We start from the raw sequence: 24,596 nt of genomic DNA, 5'->3' as shown, positions 1-24,596 counted from the left end.
CGGGTTCAGAATCACGCGATACGCAGCTACATCTTAAAGCTCTTATTATTTAGATGGAATGTTCGCCGTAATAAAACGGCACATAAATCGCGCTGCCGTCATTTACCTGCCGCCAACTAAATTTACGATACGTACAAACATTATTCAATGTTACAACTTACGAGCATTTCCTACGTCTATCTTTTATTATACTTTAAATGACAATCTTGAACTTATAATTTTAGAGGCAGTAGCAAGTACTTATAATTATGAAGTTTTGTATGTTGGTATCGTGGGATGAAAACTTATCTTGATTTTGTCCCTGTGAAGTTCGTTCATTACAGAAGTGAAAATTTCTGGGAAGAAAACCTTAAAGTCGCGTCAGAATACGTAAGCTGATCATAAAATCCTAAAGATGGAGCGAGAGTAAACCGCCAGCGCGATGTAGAAGAGCAAGTCTCTTTCTGTCGCGCGGCGTTTGTACTATTTGACCACGGTCATATCTAAACCATAATATTATATGTGATACCATGTATATTATACGTTGGAGAGCCATGCTTCGGCACGAATGGGCCGGCTCGACCGGAGAAGTAGCACATTCTCACAGAAAACCGGCGTGAAACAGCGCTTGCGCTGTGTTTTGCCGAGTGAGAGAGTTTACCGGAGGCCCAATCCCCTACCCTATTCTCTTCCCTACCCTTCCTATTCCCTACCTATTCCCTTCATTACCCTCCCTTATTCCCTCATAAAAGGCCGGCAACGCACCTATAGCTCTTCTAATGTTGCGAGTGTCCATGGGCGACAGAAGTTGCTTTCCATCAGGTGACCCGTTTGCTCGTTCGCCCCCTTATTTCATTAAAAAAAATATATGATTTTACCACTATTTACACAGCTTAGGGTTGTCAAAAGCAGATGTCGAAAAATGTATCCGTTTTCTCCGCTTCGTCCGAGAGATGATCCTTAAATAGGCGAAGATCTAAACGTGCCGAACGCGATAAGTCACGGAAATGCAGTCTCTTAAACGTTTTTCCGCCTCGTTTCCGCGTTTCAGTATCTTCGCTTCTTAAAAATTCTTATAGAATATTCGAATTTAGAAATAAAGGAGGACCATTCAAATATGGATCGTTTGTTTTTTTTTTTTTAACATACATACAACAGTGCTTGCAAACTAAATGAAAATATTTTTTAATTTTCAAGCCAATAAATCGGTTTAAGAAATCCTGAAATACGTATTGAATATTCATCAGGTGTAAACAATTTAATGGAGTTGAAATAAAAATCCTTTCTCGATATTTGGGAGCTTTCAGTAGGTATTTTCGATGCCAATTAGGGCGTGTCGAGTGGCACATACGCCCAATTTGGCTCCAGCTTTAGTTTGCACAATGCACACTACTACGCTCATAATATTGTATTACACTCGTATGTAGGTTTTTTGTCAACCCTGGATTAGTAACTCTGAATATAAATTAATGTTTGTATTATAACTTTTTACTAGGTATTTAAAGTTTTTAGGTATATTTTGAAAATTTTATTAATTCGCAATGCATACGTTGTTATCGAATATCGTCAATATGGCAATAAAATTTCCACGAGCCCCGTTTTTAAGTAGCGGGGTTAGGGGAGGCGATGCTGGGCGACTGCTCAGGGCACCGGACAAAAAGGGGCGCCAATTTTTTAGCACTATCACCACCTTGGTCGTCGAAAAATTCTCGCCCAGGGCGCTGGTAGTGCTAAAACTGGCCCTGGTTTTACGTGCTGCAAACAAAAACTACCAGGCTCCCATAAATAAGCAGCGGCATAAAACTTTCGAACAGATGTTTTTAATTACCGCGAGGAGATGTCCCAAGTGGTTGGATGATGGATGATATGTGCGATACCAGGACACCAGACACCGGTCGCGGATCGTGATTGATTGCGTTTTATCCATCAATACCTCTTATTTCATTGTGCCCTGGTAATATTTCACCGCGATTATGTGCGAACGATGTTCTCTAATAATTCATGTGTTATCCGCATTTCTTTTGAGTTATTATGGTCATTCCTATTGTATGAAGCGCGTTTGGGACTAGGGCCGCATAATTATTATAATATTTCACCTGTTTATTCATTACGGGGAGTATTTTCGTATTAATTATAAGCATTACTTAAGCTGAATCCTACGCTGAATCCTAATTATTTCAATTACACGATTTTGAAATTATTTTGTTTAAGGAATAACCAAAAAGTTAATACACAAATCATAACAACAATACGCAAAGACTCGTTTATTTAAAGCAGTCAAATATTTGTCAAGACAAAATATTGCAGTATTTTAACAGAAAAACCAATATCGTTTTAATTTAGGTTCGCGAGTCTCTTTCCTGTAAGAAATCATTTTCATTTCTTTCACTTTCGTATTTTAATGACAGCTTCAAGATAATTAAAATGTTTCACATTACGTTTTAGGGTACCGTAGTTTAAAGTAGACCTAGTTATAACATACGAAAGTACAAAAGCAATTTTTTTAAATCCTCTATACGCTTATACACCTGAAAATGTTAAAAATATTATTATCTATACAACTTGTATCAGTCCTAATTCTTAGTATAATATTTTTTCACATCGCACCTAGACTAGTAAGGTCAATGACCGCTGGTGCCTGGCCTCCTCATTTTGACTATACTAGGGAGTTTTAATTCAAGTACGTCATTTAGAATTATGCGCAAAATTTTCCTTACATATTTAGTTGCTTCAACAAGTTCCACTGAAATAAACTTGCGAGATTCTACAGAAATTAAGACAGATGAAAGCCGAAATCCTTCCTCTTAACGAAACAATTTCACATTAGTTGGGACAAATAGTTTAATGTTTAATTCACTTATCTTTAGGTTAAATTAACTTTAAAGTTAACACTACACGTACGACTATAAGATCACATACTCACGCGTTAATATGAGTATATTAATAATACTATAATATTAGTTTCCCGGCCATGTCTGCAGAAGATGTGGTAACTTAACCAGCTTAGTGTTTAAATATTCTATAGCATTTCATTCATAGTTTACGCGGTGATTCGAAGTGTCAACGGTCATTGACCCCCGGTCGAAAATATTTCATCCCTTTCTATACTGTTCGCAATTGACAATGAAGAGACAAATGGTTTTATCACTTTACCCTAAAGGCGATATCGTGTTTGGCATCGTTGTAAGTTAGTTCTAAGTGTACAGTAGATTACTTTGAAGTTATAAAATGTTGCAGATTATTAGTATTCTAAATATTATTGCCGAGATGTATAATAATTCCAATGAGTGTAGAATAGTCGGTGTCTTTGTAAAAGTTCAAAACAATTGACTGAAAACGGTGTAGCATTTTTCTCATTGCTCCTAGACAAGTATTAGGTCAATGACTGCTAGTGCCACGTCTCACCGTTTTGACTATAGTCTCAAAGGAGTTTGATATCAAGAACATGGCTGTTTTTAGCACTATAATATGCAAGTAACACAACGACTTACATACACAAAGTGAGCGCTGTCCCAATCGCATTGCAATTACAGTTTCACTTTTGGCCATACTGCTTATCCATGATTGCACAATCGACGTCAATCATGGTATTTGCTTTGGCCCGTGATGGACAAACATAAGTATAATCGTTTATGCTTGCTCATAATCAATGGCAAATGAATACTATAGATCAATATAATATCTCATTGCGCTAACGTAGAGAGGAGCTATGCTACACATTCATTTTAAACTATATTACATTGTCGAGGACGTCCATCAAAACGAACACGAACACGACCCACTAGTATTACGATCACTAATCCCCTCGACCTTTCCACTAATCTCGCATAAAACGTTTAATATGAAAACACATAAGTTAATAACGACACGTATTCATGAGTAGGAAGTTTTATTGAGTATTATCCAAGTTATGGCACGTCGTAAACGTATAACGTCTTAAGCCGGCGGTACATTGTGCTAGTTACTTGCGTGTAGTACGATCACGCAAAGATCGCGCAATACAAGCGATTACTAATGTATAACCCACAGAAATAAATCAAGATTTATTTCTGTGGTATAACCGCTGTCGATCCAGGCTTTCAGGAGCTGTAGTGGTGACAATGTGTTGGATCAACGCTAAAATGAATGTGTAGCATAGCTCATCTCTACGTTAGCGTAATTAGATAATAATTATATTGGTCTAAAGTATTCATTCAATAATTATGAACAAGCATAAACGATTATACTTATGTTTGTCCATCACGGGCCAAAGTAATGACCATGACGTTCATTGTGCAATCATGGATAACAGTATGGCCAAAAGTGAAACTTAAAAGTAAGCGACTGGGACAGCGCTCACTTTGTGTATGTAATTCGTTGTGTTACCTGCAGGCATAGCTAAGCATATTATTACAAAGCTGTGTATGCTACCGACACAGCTAACATGTCAGCTTATTACGTTCAAAGTGCAGAACTACATAAACTATTTTAGTAACGTCTTTTCCCGAAAAATGACAGGCTTGGTGTTTGAGGGATGCACTATCAAAGTAGACTATAGTGTATTGATAAATAAAGATAGACACGCCTACTAGGTAGGTAGTGGGGATAGTTGGAAGGTCGCTCGACTTCGGTAGGTCGATCACGTCCTCTTCACCAGCCGCCAGAGTTGTAATGCTTAGTTATACAGTAATCTGTGTTTAATTTACTTCGCCCAGCCATTGTACGTACTGTACATAGTTTAGAGTGTAGATTATACTAAGGTTCTGATATTAATGCTTATTTTATTACATTGAAAAGGAAATTGACTGGAAAACTACTAATCCAATTTTTATCGCATTTGGCACAGATGCATAAGAGACCACGGGAAAGGATATAGCCATACTTTTTGATGGGAAAATAGTGTATAAATTTCCGCTTTAATGTTACGGTTCCCACAGGATTCGTTTATGTTAGCGAAATCATAGATCCAAGGATCAAGTCACTTGAAATAGCCAAATGAGAAGAGATATCTACTTTATAGAACTTGTAACATCTTTTTTTTTTTAACAGGCTTTGGCCCACCACACATTCCCACCACTGTATCTCCTGTGTCGCCAGGATCGACAGCGGTAACCAAGAAAACCCTTTGATATGAACTTGTAACATCTGCCGCGTTTAACGTAAGCAAGTTACTGGCACATTATAATTGCGTGTACAGCGGTTATAATAAATGTTTATTGCTGTTCTCAGTAGTCCATTGTCTATCTATATCTGTAACAATAAAATGTTTATAGCTGATACATACACGACAACGCGTACTTCATTCTTCATTGTGAGGAAAGTTCCATTAACATGACAAATTATATAATTTATATGAGGATATTAAAATAATCTTAAAACTATGAAATGATCCGTAATTGTATTACCTTCATTAACCTTAAAACATTAAAGCTTATTAAATAAATTTACAAAATTTCCTTCTATCTTTCAGTACTACATACTATTGTTTTTAGTTTTAATAACAGCAATCAAAGAACTTAATACATAGCGTAATAAAAAGCTACCTCAGTAGTACCACAGAATAGATAATAGTACAATGTAGTACAGAAAATATAAATTACAATGCATAAAAACTAAATGTCCTTTGCAACAAGACGTATGTATTTATAATGTTTTTCCTTTCAAAATAAAATAAAAATATACCGTTATGAAAATTTTCTAAGAACTTGGGACCGAATCTTCACCTGCGTATATTTTAAATTTTCTGCACTCAACTATGTTAATATCGCTTAAGAGACGGGGAAAATATGTTTATGAAAATCACGCTCACAATATCGTCGTCATTTTCAACATATTTTTAGAATTTCACACACAATTTTCTTGCATCAAAAAATAATATAGGCACTATATTTTTATGATTTTTACCACTGTGACTTTGTATATATGTATAAGTAAATTCTTGTGTATGTTAAATGTATATTTAATAGAGAACTTACAGTAAGCACGTTTTCTAACTTAAGTACTAATAATCTAGTAGATTATTAAGATTCATTCCAGATTCCAGAATGCAATTATGCATCTTGATTTTCTACGGTAATTGCATACTTTAACATATTTTTAGCTAATAATAATTTAACGCTCGATATATACCGTATAAGCAAAGAACTTAATTGTAATGCTCGTATAATTATTAAATTGTATGCATACCTTCACACATAAATTATGATCCAAATTATACTTCTTTAGCCTGTAATAACACAATTTGCGAACGACTGCAACAATCCCTTTAAGCTTCGGTTTGTGAAAATGTTAGCTCAAATAAAATATGTATGAGTCGCTCTGAAAAATATCAATCTTACAGGTGATCACAGAAGACCAGGGACATCGGCGTCTGTCGCTGTCAAAACCTGAGTGATGATCACCTTTTCTTTTTTTGTAGCAATGCACTGCTATTTTTGTACATATGTATTATTCTTTTTTTTTTCACAACACATGATTTGTTTCTTTTAGAATATTTTATTTTTTATTTCTAAGTAAGTTCTTTTTTTCTTATACTTCTGTGTATTTTATAATGGTGGTGTTTTTGTTACGATAAATTGAATAAACGATTCTTATTCTTATATTCTTAAAAAGATCGAATAAATATTTTCACTGCCCAAAGAAGTATAATTACACTAACACTAACCCCTACCTAGCCCATAATTACTAACAAGTTGCTATATTCCCCAGGTCTCACTACGCAGTCAGAAAGTAAGGAACATACAATAAGCATGCACAGTAGTTACACTTCACTACTCATGACTTCATGATAGTATAGTACATTTAGCGGTAGTAGGTTTCAAGTAGCTGGTAGTTTCACAATAGCTCATCGTGCAGTTGCGCAACCAAACCAACTATTGACTGTAGGCATAGACGTGTGGATATGGCATAGCAAAAAACTTGACCATATAAATGACATTTCGTTGTTATTGAAGTTTTTTTTCTGTCGTGCCATATCGTCAGCTTAAAAATCTTCGACTGTAGGGGTTTTTGAATGTCTAGGGTTCGAATCCGGCCATTTTGAATGACGTCATTCGTTGCGCAACTGTCAATTTTATGACATGGTTCTTTCAGACACACTTTACATAATATAATATCTCTATATGCTTAGTTGCAAGAATTATTTCTTACGAAACAACAATATAAAGTTGGAGTAAAACATTCAATTTGGCTTTTTATGACAAAAAATGGTAGAAAGTAGTAGTATTTTCAAATAATGGGAAACTCATCAAATACAAAATAGACAATAGGTTATAATATTATATGGACTAAATATTATTTTTACGAAAAACAAAATGTAGAAACCCTTGCAACTAAGTACTTCATTTCTTAGAACTCTTTAGGAATCAAATCTTAGCATGTCGTAGCAAAAGTTAAATTTTGTGTGATCTAGATGTGATACAAACGGCCAGCGGTTGAAGAGTTCAAGGTATGTAAATATATTATTGTTCTGAAAATAACTAGAAATTTACTCTCAAGATAGGATGAGAAGTTTTTAGTTATACTATGGTTCTTGTCTTGTCAAGGTCAAGGAGTTCTTTTACCAAAATGTATAAGAGCAAAATCCAGAGTTCTCTTGATTTTTTTTCATACATTTCATTTCTTGTTGATACAAAATATAATCCTCAAGCCCGTTTTCATTATTTATTTTATAACATTATTCAAAGACGTTGTCTGAAATATGTTGTCTTGTAGAATAAAAAATCACTAACTACAGTTAGTGATTTTTTATAAGCACGAGAATATTAAATTTTACTATTTCCAAGAAAAATATAACAAAAGTAACTTCTGACAGCAATATTTTATTCATTACACAAATGAAATCAATTCCAGTAAAGAGACCTGTAAACCTTTGAAATAGAAATGTTGTTGTTGTTCTTCAACAACAAACACAACAAACAAACAATTGCCGGCAATTTTATTATTAACAGAGATACATTTTTCCGCTAGAGTGAGTTCTCTGGGACAACAAGTCTGCCTTTGTAAACGACTGTGTTTATTAGGTACAATTTTTATCAAAAGTAAACCTAAAAGACATTCATTTTATAACATGTACTTGTTTTAATAATGCTTGATAAACTTATTCTAAATTAGTTTTATCGATGCAACAAAAAATCTATACTTACTATAAATATGAAAGTCATCTATTACTTATTGTGAAAAAATGTACGGTTTCCACGATTGAAATGAATTCGTGATAACACGTAATATATTATTTAAACAATATATTTTACAAAGTTTTCTCCCTCTTTAACGTTACAGTATCTAAATAAAATAGGAGGACATATCAGAGGACAAACATCTTATTGAAACGAAAGGTCCTGGTACAAATCGTCTTTTATATGAGATGGACGTTTCTGTAGATTTTTATTTCAATTCTTTCTCCTAAGAGATTGGAACAGGTAATTTCGTCTATTTATTACCGGAGACGAAACTCTTTACGATGAGCTTATAAAGCAATTAAACTTTCAAATCAGATAAATACATAAAACATTTTTATTAGCAATGTTGATAAGAAAAGCTTTACAGAATACCTGTATAAGTTTGTACCATAATAACGCAATATTAATAATTATCTTCTCATAATACTGCATTGTTTTGCTTCAAATTCAGAAATAAGACTTGCATTAAGATCGTCCTGTCTATATATATTTATTGAAGTTAACTTTTCGCATTTTTTACAAAATGAAGACAACAAAATAATAGTATTTTAAAAAGATAAAACCGACTTCAAAATTGTACGTAATTGATAATTAAAATTACGTTATCTCAAAAACTACTTTTTTTTTAATGAAATGCAAACGAGCAAACCTGATGGAAAGCAACTTCCGTCGCCCATGGACACTCGCAGCATCAGAAGAGCTGCAGGTTCGTTGCCGGCCTTTTGAGAGGGAATAGGGTAATAGGGGAGGGTAGGGAAGGGAAGGGAAGGGAATAGGGGAGGGTAGGGAAGGGAATAGGGTAGGGGATTGGGCCTCCGGTAAACTCACTCACTCGGCGAAACACAGCGCAAGCGTTGTTTCACGCCGGTTTTCTGTGAGAACGTGATATTTATCCGGTCGAGCCGACCCATTCGTGCCAAAGCATGGCTCTCCCACGTCTAATGGACCGATTTTGGTGGAACTTGCAGTATTCCCTAAGTTAAGCAATACCAAGTACAACAAAAAAATAATTACTCAAATCGAACTTGCAGTTCCGGAGATACGCGAACACAAACATACATACACTTTTGAAATTTGGCACAATATTTGTTCAGACACTGATCTAGACTAACATAAACAAAGACTGGGCAGTTCTAGAAATATAACATACATACGCATCGAATCGATAACCTCCTTTTTTGAAGTCGGTTAAAAATAACGTTTCAAACTTGGATTGTAGAAGGATTGTAATCGTTCAACTCGTTTTCAATTAACGGAAAGAAAATTCTTCAAATTATGTTCACTAACCAGCCGTTACCACACATTATCGTCTCTATTACTAGTGCAACAAGATTTAAAATTGTGCACCAGCTTTCAAATTCAGGGGCGGATCTACAATAAGGCTTTTTGGGCTGCAGCCCAGGGCCCCGCGAATACAGAGGGGCTACCGAACTAAAATCAATAGACGATATTGTCAATAATAAAAATTATATAGAATTAAAAAAATCCGATCATAAGGTTGGCGCATTATCCAAATGCCGTAGACGAACATTTAGTGCATTCACTTAAAATCTTACTTACTGCAGTCTAAGACAGAGTCTTACACCTCTTGCAGTGAAATTTGGCTAATTTATGAAAAAAACTTGTTGATGTTGTCCAAAACTGCTATTTCATCTTAAAGATTTTTTAACGATGCCGATCACTAGCTGTGAAGCAGAGCCATAGAGAAATATAATACACGGGGAGCAGAGCGTTCTTTCTCCAGGACGTCGTATATAGAAAACAAATACAGGACAACGATGTCATCATTAATAATTATCAGTTCTTTCGATAAATTTCGATTTAACAAAGGGCCTACAGTGCGATGACCAAATAAAAGAATTTGCAGTTTGTTTGTTAGTTTGAACGCGCTAATCTCAGGAGCTACTAGTCCGATTTGAAAAATTCTTTCAGTTTAGATAGCCCATTTATCGAAAAAGGCTATAGGCTATATTTTATCACAATAAGAGTAATAAGAGCGAAGAAATAGAGGAAAATGTGGAAAAAACGGGGAGAAATTATTTGACAGGGCTTATCTCACGAACTACTGCAGCAGCAATTTTTCTGTTATTTGGCACTGTGGCACAGATAAGAAGTAGACCACGTGAAAGATCATAGGCTATTTTTTGTGGACTAACTTGTCAGTGAAATATCTAATTTACGCGGGCGAAGCCGCGCGGAAAGTCTAGTGTAATATATTATGTTAAGTACGGGAAGAAAATTGGAACACAAAATATTTAATTTATTTATTACATATAAATAAATTAAATATTTTGATTTAGATATTTCACAGACAAGTTAGTCCACAAAAAATAGCCTATGATCCTTTACGTGGTCTACTCTTATCTGTGCCAAATAACAAAAAAAAATCCGCCAGTAGTTCGTGAGATAAGCCCTTTCAAATAATTTCCCCCGTTTTTTCCACATTTCCCTCTATTTCTTCGTTCCTATAATTCGTAGCGTAATAAAATATAGCTTACAACCTTTTTCAATAAATGGACCATCTAACACTGAAAGAATTTTTCAAATCAGACTAGTAATTCTTGAGAATAGCGCGTTTAAATAAGCCGTTTCAAATATATTTAATCCCGTTTTTTTCCACATTTTCCTCTATTTCTTCGTTCCTATTAGTTTTAGCGTAATAAAATATAGCCTGTAGGCTTTCCCGATAAATGGACTATCTAACACTGAAAGAATTTTTCTAATCGGACCAGTATTCCCTGAGATTAGCGCGTTCGAATAAGCCCTTTCAAATATATTTAATCTCGTTTTTTTCCACATTTTCCTCTATTTCTTTGCTCCTATTAGTCTTAGCGTAATAAAATGTAGCCTATAGCCTTCCTCAATAAATGGGCTATATAACACTGAAAGAAATTTTTAAATCGTTCAAACAAACTCTTCCGCTTTATAATATTATAAGTATAGACGTACCTACATCACTACAGAAAACAGTTTCTTGTCAAAATGGCAATTAGTTGAGTAATTAGGTAGGGCTCCTAAGCAGTATAGCCCGGGGCCCCACAAATTCAAGATCCGCCCCTGCTTTCAATAACCGTACTTAAAGTATAGCACACCTGTCTTATGGTGGACTTACACGGGTGACTAAAGCCGCACAATTTACGCCGCATGGCGAAAATCGATCGTCTAAATGGCAATTCGACTACGCCGCATGCGGCTAAAGCCGCAAGCCCTAGTGTTGGTAAAAATAGCATTAGCAATAATAATTAATTGTTAAATGTCTATTAGCAATAATTAAATTAATTGTACTTGCTAAAAAATACGATTGCTAATAAGTGCGCAGCAACAGTCTGCGACCATGATAAAATCGGGCTCGGGCGGCACAGGCGATTTTTGTAGAATGTGTAAATGGGGTGGCGATTCAGCTTGGACAGGCGATTCGATTGGTGACTTGCCGCGCGACTAAAATTGACCCGTTACCCGTGTAAATCGAGCATAAAATCGGCGCCTGTTCGACGGTTTCTAAATTATCGCTCCCTGCATGACAGAGTGCCGGCTATGCAAAAACATTAATGGCTTCCTCGGAAATAATCGCTCGATGTTCTGATGAGCACGGAGTTTTTGGATTTACCTGATTTTCTCATTTCGAGAGTTACAATAAATGTAGTTATTAATGTAGAGTTGTGAAATATTATTTTCTTGTCAATTACTTGTATCGTTATCTGCTTAATTTTTCCCATTGATTCGTTTACGTGATATAGTACTTATATTCTTGATATTGTTACGTGCTAGGGTTCGAGGATTTGGAGAGAAAGACCTGGTGACTCTCTTGAAGACTTTATTTACTAAGTCTAGGTCACGCAAGCACACACTAGGTCACAACACTTAGCACTAAGTCCAAACACTAATCACTAGGTCCAATCGGTTTTACGCTGCCTGCGTTTCTTTAATAAATTGCGCTGGTGTGACGCTAGATGGCTCTATGTGTCCGTAACAATATTATACTCACTTTGGTCCCCTCTTGCGGGCTAAATTTTAAATAATCCTTTCATACTAGATAGTAAGAACATAATATCAGTCAATCAGTTTTATCTTTTGATAGAGTTAAAATGAAAGCGCCTTTACAATTTTCTTTACATTCGTTATTTAACCCATCAATCCCCAAGCTCCGGTTCGATCCCGGGTGGAGGCGTCTACCAATGACACATTTTCTGATCTCAAACTGGTACATAATACGGACGCTCATACGGTGAAGGAAAACATCGTAAGGAAACCCGCACATAGCTGATCCCAGACGTATTGACTAGTTCTTTCCTCTGGACTAGACTTTGGTACGAGAATGTCGTAACATCATACATCATTTAAAAATCTTGTCCCAGGCACTACAGTATTTGAGGAGTGGTTACTTCGCTCTGAAAATACCGTATATATCATCCACAAGGGTTGGAAAGGCCTAGTTTTAATCCCCATGCGGCACCCAGCTGCCGCATAACAATTGAAAATCTATTGTGTCTGCGATTCCCACGATCGAGGTATTAAATACTTCATACTAATATAATTAATTCCAAAGTATGTCCGTTTCACGCTTACATATTATCGTAACTTCATACTTTTTTTTACTACACAGGGTTCCGATAAAGTCATAAAAGTGTTAACCTTTCCTGCATCATAAAAAAACTTCCGTATCGATACCAGCCCTTCTATAGCCTAGAAGCTTCTAGAAACATAAACGAAACTCACCTACTACCTAGTGGAGCAGTAATTAAAGTTAGTCTCGGGCTGAACTCTCAACTCATCACCGCTCGAAGTTGCCCGACCAGCTAAACCAAACTGTGCGGCTTCACTTTAAGCGCTTTAAGTAGCCAAGTGATTGTTTATGTTTAGGTCTTATAGCTTAAGACCTTAATAGGTACTTAGCACTATGTTTTTTTTGCCCTAAAAAGTACTATATGTTTTTCGAAATTCTGATATACTTAATAAAAATTCGATTTGATCTATTTTTGGAAAATATATTCCATTTAAAATTTGCTTTCCAATGTTGCTAGAAATTTAGTCACAAATAGACTTAGTAGTCGTATAGCTACTTCAAAATTCAATGCATCGTTCTCTTAATTTACCCGAGTTAGTTATTGTAGCTGTAGAGAGCTGTTGCAGCTATACAATGCAAATAAGCCACGAAAATTCCTCAAGTTATTTCCACAGTATAGTATTGCGAAAGTAATTTAAACTTCATGAGTATCCTTCTACTAATGTAGAAATTACTCAGTAGGTTTTTAACCAACCTTGAAAAGAACCTTCCTTTCCTTTCCAGGCAGGCTGTTTGTATAAATCGATGGCAAAATAACTTTTTAATTTATTTTAGTTTTTTTTCTCAAAGACCTAGGACCTGTTTCACCACTTTCTGATAAAGTGTCGAATAGGCTATTCACAACTTATTTGACAGATTCTCCATACTCTATCTGTCAAGTGAAGTAGTGGATAGCTTATCAGGAAGTGGTGAAACAGAGCCTTAATGTTAGATATGTGCAATTCAAAGCTAACAAAATTCTTAAAAATACAAACAAGCATATTCGAGGTTTAAAAACAGCCTTAAGTCTCTTAATTAAAAGTTGAAAGGCGCTGAAAAATGGCGTTCGTGAAAAAAATCCCGCCAAACTCGTTCGGTTTGCACGAAACAAATTGAAATGTACGGAAATAGAACTTTGGTGGATTGAGAAGATTTAACATTGAGTATCGAGAGAGTTTGGATAATTAATGATGAATCTTGCCACGTTTCTAAAATTTGTGACAAAATTTATTGAAAATTGCAACGGCACTTGGAAATTACTATTGCATGTTTCCAAGTCTTTGATGATGATTTTAAATAAAAAGGTAAAAATATTACAAAAATGGGATTATTTATGAAAAAAAATGATAAAGAAGACCTTCTGATCTACTGCTTGCATGAAGTGGTTAAGGAATTTAAAAAATATTTTATTTCGTCTGCGTTTTGCAAAAATTCACTAAAATAAAATATCTTTTTATTCAACATAGGTACTATGAATACACTTTTTGAACGTCGGAAAACGAACATCGAAACTACGATGCCTACCACCGGTTCGGGAGCTAGTCCAAACTTTACATGAGATGATTTTTCTAGAGAGAAATTTTATATTAAAGCAATATATAAAATAATAAATAATAGAATATGTTTCCAGACGGTTAATTGAAATTACCACACGTTATTTAACGAATAACAAAGCCCAATTCCACATAGCGAATTAGATTGTTCCAGAATTGTCTCGGTCAAGGTCAGTATGGAGAACAAATGTAATGGCCCCATGAAGTTGCCCTAAACTCCCTCCACGGGCGCATTACGCCCTTTCCCCATTTCCTCCCTACGTATTTCATACCCAACATTTATTTCTATTCCCCAACATAATTCCTCCCTCAAGGTTTATAGAAAAGTAATTCAAACTTCAACGACAATGTTGATTTCTGTGGCATGTTTTTGTAATTGTTTCTATGACCCAAAATTCGTTTATAGTGCGGGAACCCTGAATTTTTCTGGGATAAAAAGTATTCCATTTCCTTGCGCGAGACTAAAAGTATCTCCGTACCAAATTTCATCAAAATCGGTTCAGCAGATATGGATATTCGAATTATAATCTAAACTTTGAGGAAATAACGTCGTTTCTGTTAGAAAATCCACTCAATTTGGTAGAACTAGAATAAAGAACTCATACGTTCATTTATTTTGAAACGTATACTACTCCTAGCTTTTAGTTTTACGTTTCTTTGTAATAAAATAAAGCATTTCACTTTATGTCCTTTCTGATTACAATTTGCTACTTCACTAGAAGTTGCCCGCAATTTCGTTTGCGCAGAAATTCGAAGCGCGGTATATTTTGTCGCTATAGAAACAATCTTGTATCCTTTCACAGATCCTATAAAAGTATCTTCTTAACAAATATGACCAGAAGTCGGTAAAAATGAATTGAACGATTTAAACGTATATTAATATTAGTATGGAATTATGAATAGAGTTATCAAAGAAAATAAGTTACTATTTCATTCGTATTGGAGTACATAGAATCGTAGATCAAACCTGAAGTATATTGGGTCTTGAGATTGTTTATTACGTTCAATCACATAAGCTTCTTATTAGATTACATCGAAGTTTGCTACGGAGATAGTCGCTATCTCGGATAATAATCTGATTTATCTTAAAAAACTTCTTCATTTAGAGACTAAGTAAACATAGTTAATTAAGTGTAGGCTGATCACCTGATTGTCTGACTAGTAAGATGATCCACGCATCGGATGGGCTGTAAAATGTAATGGGATGTAAAAAATCGGTCCTGCGTCTGATCTCTCGCCAGTCGAATCGGTCATCTTTCACTGCGCCACGAGAGTAAAGTAAGAAAGAGTGCTATTGTGTATTGCTTACACACTTGGGCACTATGGTATCCAGGTATGTATGCAGGCCTACTTAATTGGCCCGATTACAATGAAACCGGCCACCGTCACTGAAACCGATGTAGGAGGTAGGTACTGCCAAAAGGGTGTAAACATACGCCGGACGTAATTTCGGATACGGCTCACCTCTTATCACAATTTTATTACTTCACAGAGCGTAAACATCGTTACGCCGCGTAAAATTGAATAAATATAGCCCGGCACTATCTCTGAATATTGAAGCATAAACTTTATACGACTCGTGTCGGAGTCCCATTAAAACTGGTACAGAGAGATCTCTTAGATATTATTGCGTAGATAGGTAGAGATGTTCAAATTAGTTTTCTTCTAAAACTAGAAAAAAATCGTCATTTCAAATTATACTCATAATATAATAAGGGCGCCTTCAACGTGCTCGTTTTGTGTGCATTTTCTGTGCGTGCCAATTCAGCGTCGCGTGTTTTCCCAAATGCTACAGCAGTAAACTGAAAACTCTGATGTTATTGCGTAGCGTAATAATTAATTTGTAAAAATTTGTGCAAGAAAAGATGCGATTTCCTTCAAACAAATTCATTATCACAATATACTAAGTTTTTAAAGGCAATATTTGAAAACGAATAAATTTTGTTGATTTCTTAAGTTCTTAGGCCATTAGTGGCTTGAATTATCTGCCTACATTTTTCATTGCTATTTCAAACGGAGTTCCGGGAAATAAAGCTTTTAAATTCCACATTGGAGAAAATCGTTCATTCGATTTTTTTCATTTATCCGATCATTCGAATCGGTCATTGGTCTTACGTTCAAATCAAGCTCTGCGGGGCTAAAATGGTCGCTTTGAAGAATCATGATATGATATGAATATGATTAATTTTTCTAAAATCGCAAAATGCAACTCTGCTTGCAATTTATTTCTGTATTTTTGTACTGTTTTGACAATTCATTTGCTAAATTTGACCATTTTAGCCCCGCCGAGCTCACTGCGAACTATTATCCGATTAAATTTCATGAAATAACTTACTTGATGAATATTGCATTACTTTTATGAGAACTTTTTTTTAACTTCAAAAAAACCTTTGAAATTATCTTTCTACTGTTCATTAAAGATGATGCGTTGGTGAATAAATTTAATATTACTCTTTTTTTGGTAAAATTTTGGCGCTATGCTAGTTTCATGCACAACAGTCACGCACACAAAATGGATGGATTGAATTTTTGTTATAAAAACTATCCTTTCGAGGAATCAAACCATATTGATTTATAAATCACGTCAATATTTAGAGCCATGCTTCGGCACGAATGGGCCGGCTCCACTGGAGAAATACCACGTTCTCACAGAAAACCGGCGTGAAACAGCGCTTGCGCTGTGTTTCGCCGAGTGAGTGAGTTTACCGGAGGCCCAATCCCCTACCCTAATCCCTTCCCTACCCTCCCCTATTCCCTTCCCTTCCCATGCCTACGCTCCCCTATTACCCTATTCCCTCTTAAAAGGCCGGCAACGCACCTGCAGCTCTTCTGATGCTGCGAGTGTCCATGGGCGACGGAAGTTGCTTTCCATCCGGTGACCCGTTTGTTCGTTTGCCCCCTTATTTCATAGAAAAAAAACAACTCAGAAATTTTTCATGTCGCGACAACAACCAAATACACTTTCATATTTAAAATATTATTACTATGGATAGTGGATACCATTTTATTACTTATTATTGTTGACCCCTGCCCTAAAGTATTATCACTAAGTTTTGCTACACCCTGTATACATTGGACCATCTATCACATTATTTAATGACTCGACCAAATAATCCCTGATATTACCCGCGTGTACGAGGAACTCCCTGGAAACCCCATATTTTCCTGCTAAAAAGTAGCCGTTGTCCATCCCCATGATCTGTTCTATACCGAATTGCATAAAAATCGGTTCAGTATTTGATGAGATTGAACAAACTCTTCGGCATTTTAATATTTAGTATTATAGAAATAGCATGATATTATAATATTTTGTTACAAGGTGAAAGTAAAGTTACCCGATTTCCTTAACTTTGACCACTAAACTGGAGTTATGCAAGTATGGCAGTTATTCTACGTACTTCCAGGGTAAGGCACGTACGTCCCACAGGTACAAAACTTAAGCCAAAAGACCTCGGCTCCTTATAAAATACAAAGGTTATAGCTTTGTATTTTATTCCAAAACTTTTGTCCTTAATCTTGATGAGATGATGATGGCTTTAAAAGAAAAGATTCCGCCGTCAATTTATTATGAATCTGTTTCCATGAAATTTTTATCATAAAATTAATACGTTGTACTTTATTTTACATTTTACCTATTGTGTCAGGTGGGTTACGTTTTCGAAGTGTATGTTAGTTTATGTGTGTCTTTGATACTATTCTCTAGTCTCATCTACTTTTTACATTAAAGATTGAAAAATATTGTTAGATTTTTATTATATTTTCACAGGCACGCAGCACAACATTCTAGATCTTGGCTAGGCTTTTTTTCTAACCGGTTAGGTTAGAACTAACCTAACCTAACCTAAAAGAAGCCGATTTCCTGGAAAATCAGATTGTGAGAAGTAACAAAAGTCGTAGATTCTCCGGCACTGTTTAAACACTGCCTCAATATAACAGGTATTGGAAATCGGAGGCAGATTTATATTCAATCCACGCGCGACCCCCGATGCCGGCTAGGAGTTTTTGATACTCAACATTGTAGTATGTAAAATGTAGTATATTCTACTTTATATACTACTATCGCTGTATTGTTACATAGTATGTAGTATTAAGAAGTCGCCAGCAACTGTTTGTCGTGCGGGATTTATACACACTGCCTAATTAACCTATGACCTAAGTCCTAAAGTCATAGCAGATAGTCCCATACCTGATACCACAGTTCATCTAAATCCGTCAAAAAGTAACAGATAGTCAAATTGTTGACTGTTGTTTCATTCAAAACTTACAGCTTGAAGGCTCGCATCGAGCCGGCTTGATGGAATTAAATATATCGATTTAGAATTAAACTATCGAGCAATGCTGAAGTGGAAGAAATCCCGAGTCGCGGGTTTTGCTCGACGTTATTGCTCGATCGAGCTGAACCGTATGTGAGTACTTAGCATTAACAAAACATAATTTTTATTGTGCACTCGTGTAAAAATAATCTTGACATTTCATTTCTTTCACTTTGATAAGGTATATGAATAATAATTATTTAAATACGTCATTTTAATTATGACCTTAGCAAAAACCTGAAATATTTGAACCGCAAGTCCTCTTTATAAATATTAATTAAATCCCCTGTAGCGCTATCTTTGTTCCTTTGTATTTCGGTATAAAATACAGCTGAGTTTTTTTAGGCCTCTATTAGTCGCTTTGTTAAACTTTTATTATTATTGTATGCTAATTTTCCGTTGGAAATACTTTATGTGTATATGTAAAATATTAATTATAATATAATAATATTGTTATTATTATTTTTACACTCTCAATCAAATCATAATTTTGGTGGAATAAAAACCATACTTGAATACAACATTTTATGCTTATCACCGTGGTTTTGCGGCCTTTCCACGTTAGCCAACCAATATTATAAGCGAATACAAACCTAAAGTGTTGTACGAGTAATATTCGTCTTCACCCATTATTATTGACGTTGATTTTCCATACCATAAATTGCTCCGCAGTCAAGGCTTTCATGGTTATTTCTATAGCCTAATACGCCTCCGTGGTCCAGTGGTTTAGAGCATGGCTCCTAACTCGGAGGTCGTGGATTCGATTCCCGCGTTGTTGTTATTTCCAAGTTTGGTTAGGACAATGCAGACCTGATTGTCTGACAAGTAAGATGATCCATGCGTCTAATGGGCATCTAAAAAGTCGGTCCTGCGCCTGATCTCTCGCCAGTCGCCAGTCGTGTCGGTCTTCCGTCCCTCTGAGTTATGAGAGAAAAAATAATAGAGAGTGTTCTTGTGTGTTGCGCACACACTTGGACACTATAAAATTACTCCTGCCGCCTGCGTAACTGGCCTGGTTTCAATGAAACCGGCCACCGTCACCGAAACCGATATTATTATAGCCCAGTTTTATTATATTATAAGTATTATAATTATTATAGCCCAGGGGTCACCAAATGGCGGACCGTGGTCCGCATCCGGACCGCCGAACCATTGTGTGCGGACCGAGCATTTTCGAAGATGAACTTCGTTAAAAATAAATTTCGGTCTCGACTTACTGTAAACATCTTTAGGATTTAATATCAATAGCTTGCACCAGTTTCACTTCAAACATCAGATCTTTGTAATTTCCGTAATTACTTACTTTTGTTTAATAAATATATATTTTTTAAATGTGCGGACCGCGAAGGTCAAGTTCATTCTTAAAAATGGACCCCGAGCGAAACTAATTGGTGACCCCTGTTATAGCCTAACGTGGAGAGGAGCCTTAAGATATCTAGTAGGTAACTAAAATTAACTTTGAACATGCTACAAGTAAAACATTTTAAACGGGAAACGTGCAACAAATGCGCTAAAACGTTTCAAACTATAAACAATGTGGCTCAAAGGCTTTGTTTAGTGTTTTTCAAATTGCCGACTCCACATTTTTAATTTCCGGGAAAATTCGGACATAGAGAAGGAAGTTTTTGCGGAACATTCGTAACATCTCTTTGAAAAAAAACTTTAACGTTGTTGTTTTGGCTTCTCGAATTTTAACAGAAAAATGCAAAATGTGGTTATAAGTTTTGTTACTTTATCTATATCTGTTTAATTACAAAAATTTGTTTCATGAAATGTCAAACCAAACAAATTCATGTGTGAAAATAGATGTTAAGAATATTGTGATAATTGGTAAGAATATTATATAATACCCCTCACCAAAAAAACTCGAGACGTGTCAAGGGACACCCGAATGGAACGAAGTTATTTCTTATGTTCAAAAAACTCAAAAAAATTATTAAAAAAACATCTATTGACGTCCAGGAATACTTAAAACACGTCGGTTTATTCTCAAAAAACGCCATCTAGTTGACGCACAGCACAGGAATACTATCAACGCCCTCTGCTCCTACCATGCAGGTACTAATAAAAAAGTATCAAGGTCAAATATCGTTCTATCTAGCCTATCTACTATCTAGCCTTTACGCTGAACGCGCGATAAAGGAACTACGTACCAAAAATTAACTAAGCGAGACAAGATCTACTTGTCTTCGTCTGGTAAATGTAACAGTTACAACAGACAACGTCAGCAAACCTTGAATAATACGCCGCTTTAATAACTTTTTTTTTATAAAATAAGGAGGCAAACGAGCAAACGGGTCACCTGATGGAAAGCAACTTCCGTTGCCCATGGACGGACACTCGCATCATCAGAAGAGCTGTAGGTGCGTTGCCGGCCTTTTAAGAGGAAATAGGGTAATAGGGGAGGGTAGGGATGGGAAGGGAAGGGAATAGGGTAGGTAGGGTAGGAAAAGGGATTGAGCCTCCGGTAAACTCATTCACTCGGCGAAACCCAACGCAAGCGCTATTTCACGCCGGCTTTCTGTGAGAACGTAGAGAGGTATTTCTCCGGTCGAACCGGCCCATTCGTGGCGAAGCATGGCTCTCCCACGTATAAACTTCAAATATATATATATATATATATATATATATATATATATATATATAACTTCATTAACAAAGCGTAGAAGTTAATATTATGTATGTGTGTCTGTCTGTCTGAATTACCTCTTCACGCCCAAACCTCTGAACCGATTTGGCTGAAATTTAGTATGGATATACTTTGAGTCCCGGGAAAGGACATAGGATACTTTTTATACCAGAAAATGTACGGTTCCGATAAACTAATTTTGGCGCAACGGAGTTAGCGGGCGTCATCTAGTTAAAAATAATACAAAAACATTATGTTAGCATTAAGCTCCTCCGAACCGTAAATTCCATAGAGATTCATACAACAACATGAGTAATTAAAACCAAATAAGTATTAATCCATATTTGTCATTTGATATTAACATCATTAACTGAAATCCGTGGCCATATTTGGTCAGTAAATATGTGAATTAATTATTAGCCTGTTGATTGCGTATGTAATCCTATCCAATTATATGCATAAGCCATTTCAATTAGAACATTATTTACACGGGTATATACTGACGATGCGATACTTTTTTTTTAAGTATTTGCTATTGTGGCAGTACCCACAATTCACCTAACATTCCTGCATCGCGCTATCAAAGTTTTCTAAGTGTGTCGGTATATATACGACAGCTGAAATGTATCACGTGGGCTTCGGCCTGACCGAGCATAACACGAAGTCGGAAGATCTTCCTTTGTGGCAACCACGCTTATCCCACACTATTATGTCAGAGAAAGTGATTTTGATGATGGACCTACGTAATTTGGTCGGGTTATGTCAAATCCAGCCGACATGAATGCGGCTTTTCAGTGGACTTATTCTTTTCTTCTTCTCGACACGTTAATTGCGAACGTGTCGAGACTCGAGAAGCATGTTCTTATGTAATTCCTTGTGTGTCAATTTTGTATCACACTAATAATAATTATACACTTTTCATGCATAAATGCATGAAAAGTGTATATCCACTTATTAATTTATTTTATTTTAATGTTTTACACGACCGATTTCGACACAATCATCAAATGTATTGCAGGTAATTTTAATTTTTTAACCGACTTCCAAAAAGGAGGAGGTTGTATGTTCGTCTGTTTATTTATTTTTTTCAAGTTTTTTCGCTATTGTATCGGGTTTAATCCAAATTTGCTACCATGTTCATAAAAAAGGTGACTTGATGATGGGATCCAATTAGTAATTGAGGAAATTCCTCGCTGTTTATACCAAAAACACATTTATCTGAATGATATTGTGATTTCGATTCATAATCTGAAGTATTTCAAATGGAAACTTATAGTAATTTTGGATAAATAATGAAGTATTCCAAGTAAATCTTACCAAAAAGTCAGATTTTGCACCAAGATACCATGGTTCGAAGGTGGTGAACAGATCTCCGGCCTCCTTATAGATACATGTTTGGAGGTTTCGACGTTGTTTTAAGAATTGAATTGCTAATGTTATATAATGAAGAAAAATAATTATTTTATACTTTTTACATCATTTTAAGAATATTGTTTTTACCTTGGAACTCGGGTTAAATTTTTTGTTACAAAATAAAAATGTTTGCTATTATTTTTATTATTAATATTAATTTAATATGCAATTTTGTATGCTTGAGACAGCTTGCAATCATCGTGGTAATTATGGTGACATTAATCATGGTCCATCCACTATCTGCCTAGAAATATTTTTAGGGTTCCGTACCCAAAGGGTAAAAACGGGACCCTATTACTAAGACGATACCCCTTAGGTACATCCCTATTGGTGTCCTGAATAAAACATGTAGTTGCAGCACCGCTGTACACAGCATCGGATACAAAGGACAGACGGAATTAAAGAACACCTTTAGTGCTATAGACGTAGGGTTTATAATGCGATAAATTTTCGATAGAGCATTTCCTTATCAAGGGCATTCGCTGCATTGAAAACTTACTGTATACAACTTGTAATTGTATATATAGTCAAAAACTCAAAATGCATTATATATATAAATGCACTAGATGACGCTCGCCTCTCCGCTGCGCAGAAATTCGGTTATCGCATGGGAACCGTGCATTTTGCCGTGATAAAAGTACCCTATATGTCCTTTTCCGGGACTCTAACTATCTCCATAGCAAATTTCATTACAATGAGTTCAGCTTTTTTTAAGCGTGAAGAGTAACAGCAGGACACAGTAAATTTTCGCATTTCTAATACTAGGATTAGGAGAAAAGTATGGACTTTAAAGGGAATTCTTATAAACAAATTCAATTATTCTAACAAATATTAAGCTAATAAGGCAATTAAAATGCACAGAATATAACACCCTATCGAATTTCCATAACCACATAATAGCAGTACATAATTAAAAAGGTAATTAAGTGGAAATGACTTTACCCCACAGAAATGGACTAGATCCATTTCTGTGCTTTACCCAAACTATTTTCAGGCCATGAAGCAACAAGTTGCGTGTACTTTCGTGAGCCATTCCTTTTTAAAAGCTTTTATTTAACTTGCTCTGTATGTATGTAAGTATGTATGTTCGGGTGAAATCTTGCAACCCAATTTTGAAGTAGATATATTTAACCGATTGAGCTGAAATTTTGCATACACGTTTAGTTTGGATGACAATGCACGATATGGTATGTGACATCACTCTAAATCCAATATGGCCGACCATCCAAGGTGACAAAATAGTTATTTTCTATGCAGCCCCACGATATGGATATTAAATGAAAGGGCTTTTTGAGAGTAACTCGAAAACTAATGTAATGTCATTCTACATCCAATATGGCAGGCGGCGGCTCATCCAAGATAGGGGAATAGTTATTTTTAATGCACTACTACAATATGGGTATCAAATGAAAGGGCTCATTGAGAGTAACATGAAAACGAATGTAATGTCACTCTACATCAAATATGGCGGCTCATCCAAGACATGGGAATAGTTATTGTTAATGCACTTCTGCAATATTAGTATCAAATGAAAGGGCTCGTTGAGAGTAACTCCGAAACGAATGTAATGTCGTGTGACATGTCGTATCGTATCGTGTCGTGTCGTGATGTGACGTGATGTGACGTGTCGTGTCGTGACGTGACGTGTCGTTTCGTGCCGTGTCGAGCCGTGTCGTGTCGTGTCGTGTCGTTTCGTGTCGTTTCGTGTCGTGTCGTGTCGTGTCGTGTCGTGTCGTGTCGTGTCGTGTCGTGTCGTTTCGTGTCGTGTCGTTTCGTGTCGTGTCGCGTCGTGTCATGTCAGGTCAAATCCAGCCGGGTTTTAGAAAATGCCCAGTTGAATTCGGTCACTTTTAATAGGTGAAATTTAAATTTTTAGTCACGCAGAAATAAACGGAACTAAACGGAACTCGCTAAATATAGACACGGTTTTTCACTGATCAAAATCAAGCACGATTTCTTGGACTTAAGTTAATCAGATTTTAACAAATTCTTGAAACAAAACAAACT

General features: G+C 35.8%; 1 protein-coding gene across 1 annotated transcript in view; it reads left to right on the top strand.

The window, feature by feature from the left end:
- LOC121733926 (Kv channel-interacting protein 4-like) overlaps positions 1-24,596 on the top strand; it is a gene marked incomplete at its 5' end in the record, with an annotated part of 132,739 nt that overhangs the window by 30,002 nt on the left and 78,141 nt on the right. The window contains one exon of the mRNA XM_042124328.1: positions 6,667-6,687. Coding sequence (XP_041980262.1) covers positions 6,667-6,687 — 21 coding nt within the window. The remainder of the gene's footprint in view (positions 1-6,666; positions 6,688-24,596) is intronic.

Source organism: Aricia agestis, chromosome 14 (genome assembly GCF_905147365.1).
Source record: "Aricia agestis chromosome 14, ilAriAges1.1, whole genome shotgun sequence".
NCBI lineage: Eukaryota > Metazoa > Arthropoda > Insecta > Lepidoptera > Lycaenidae > Aricia > Aricia agestis.
This window is presented reverse-complemented; position numbering and strand designations above follow the sequence as displayed.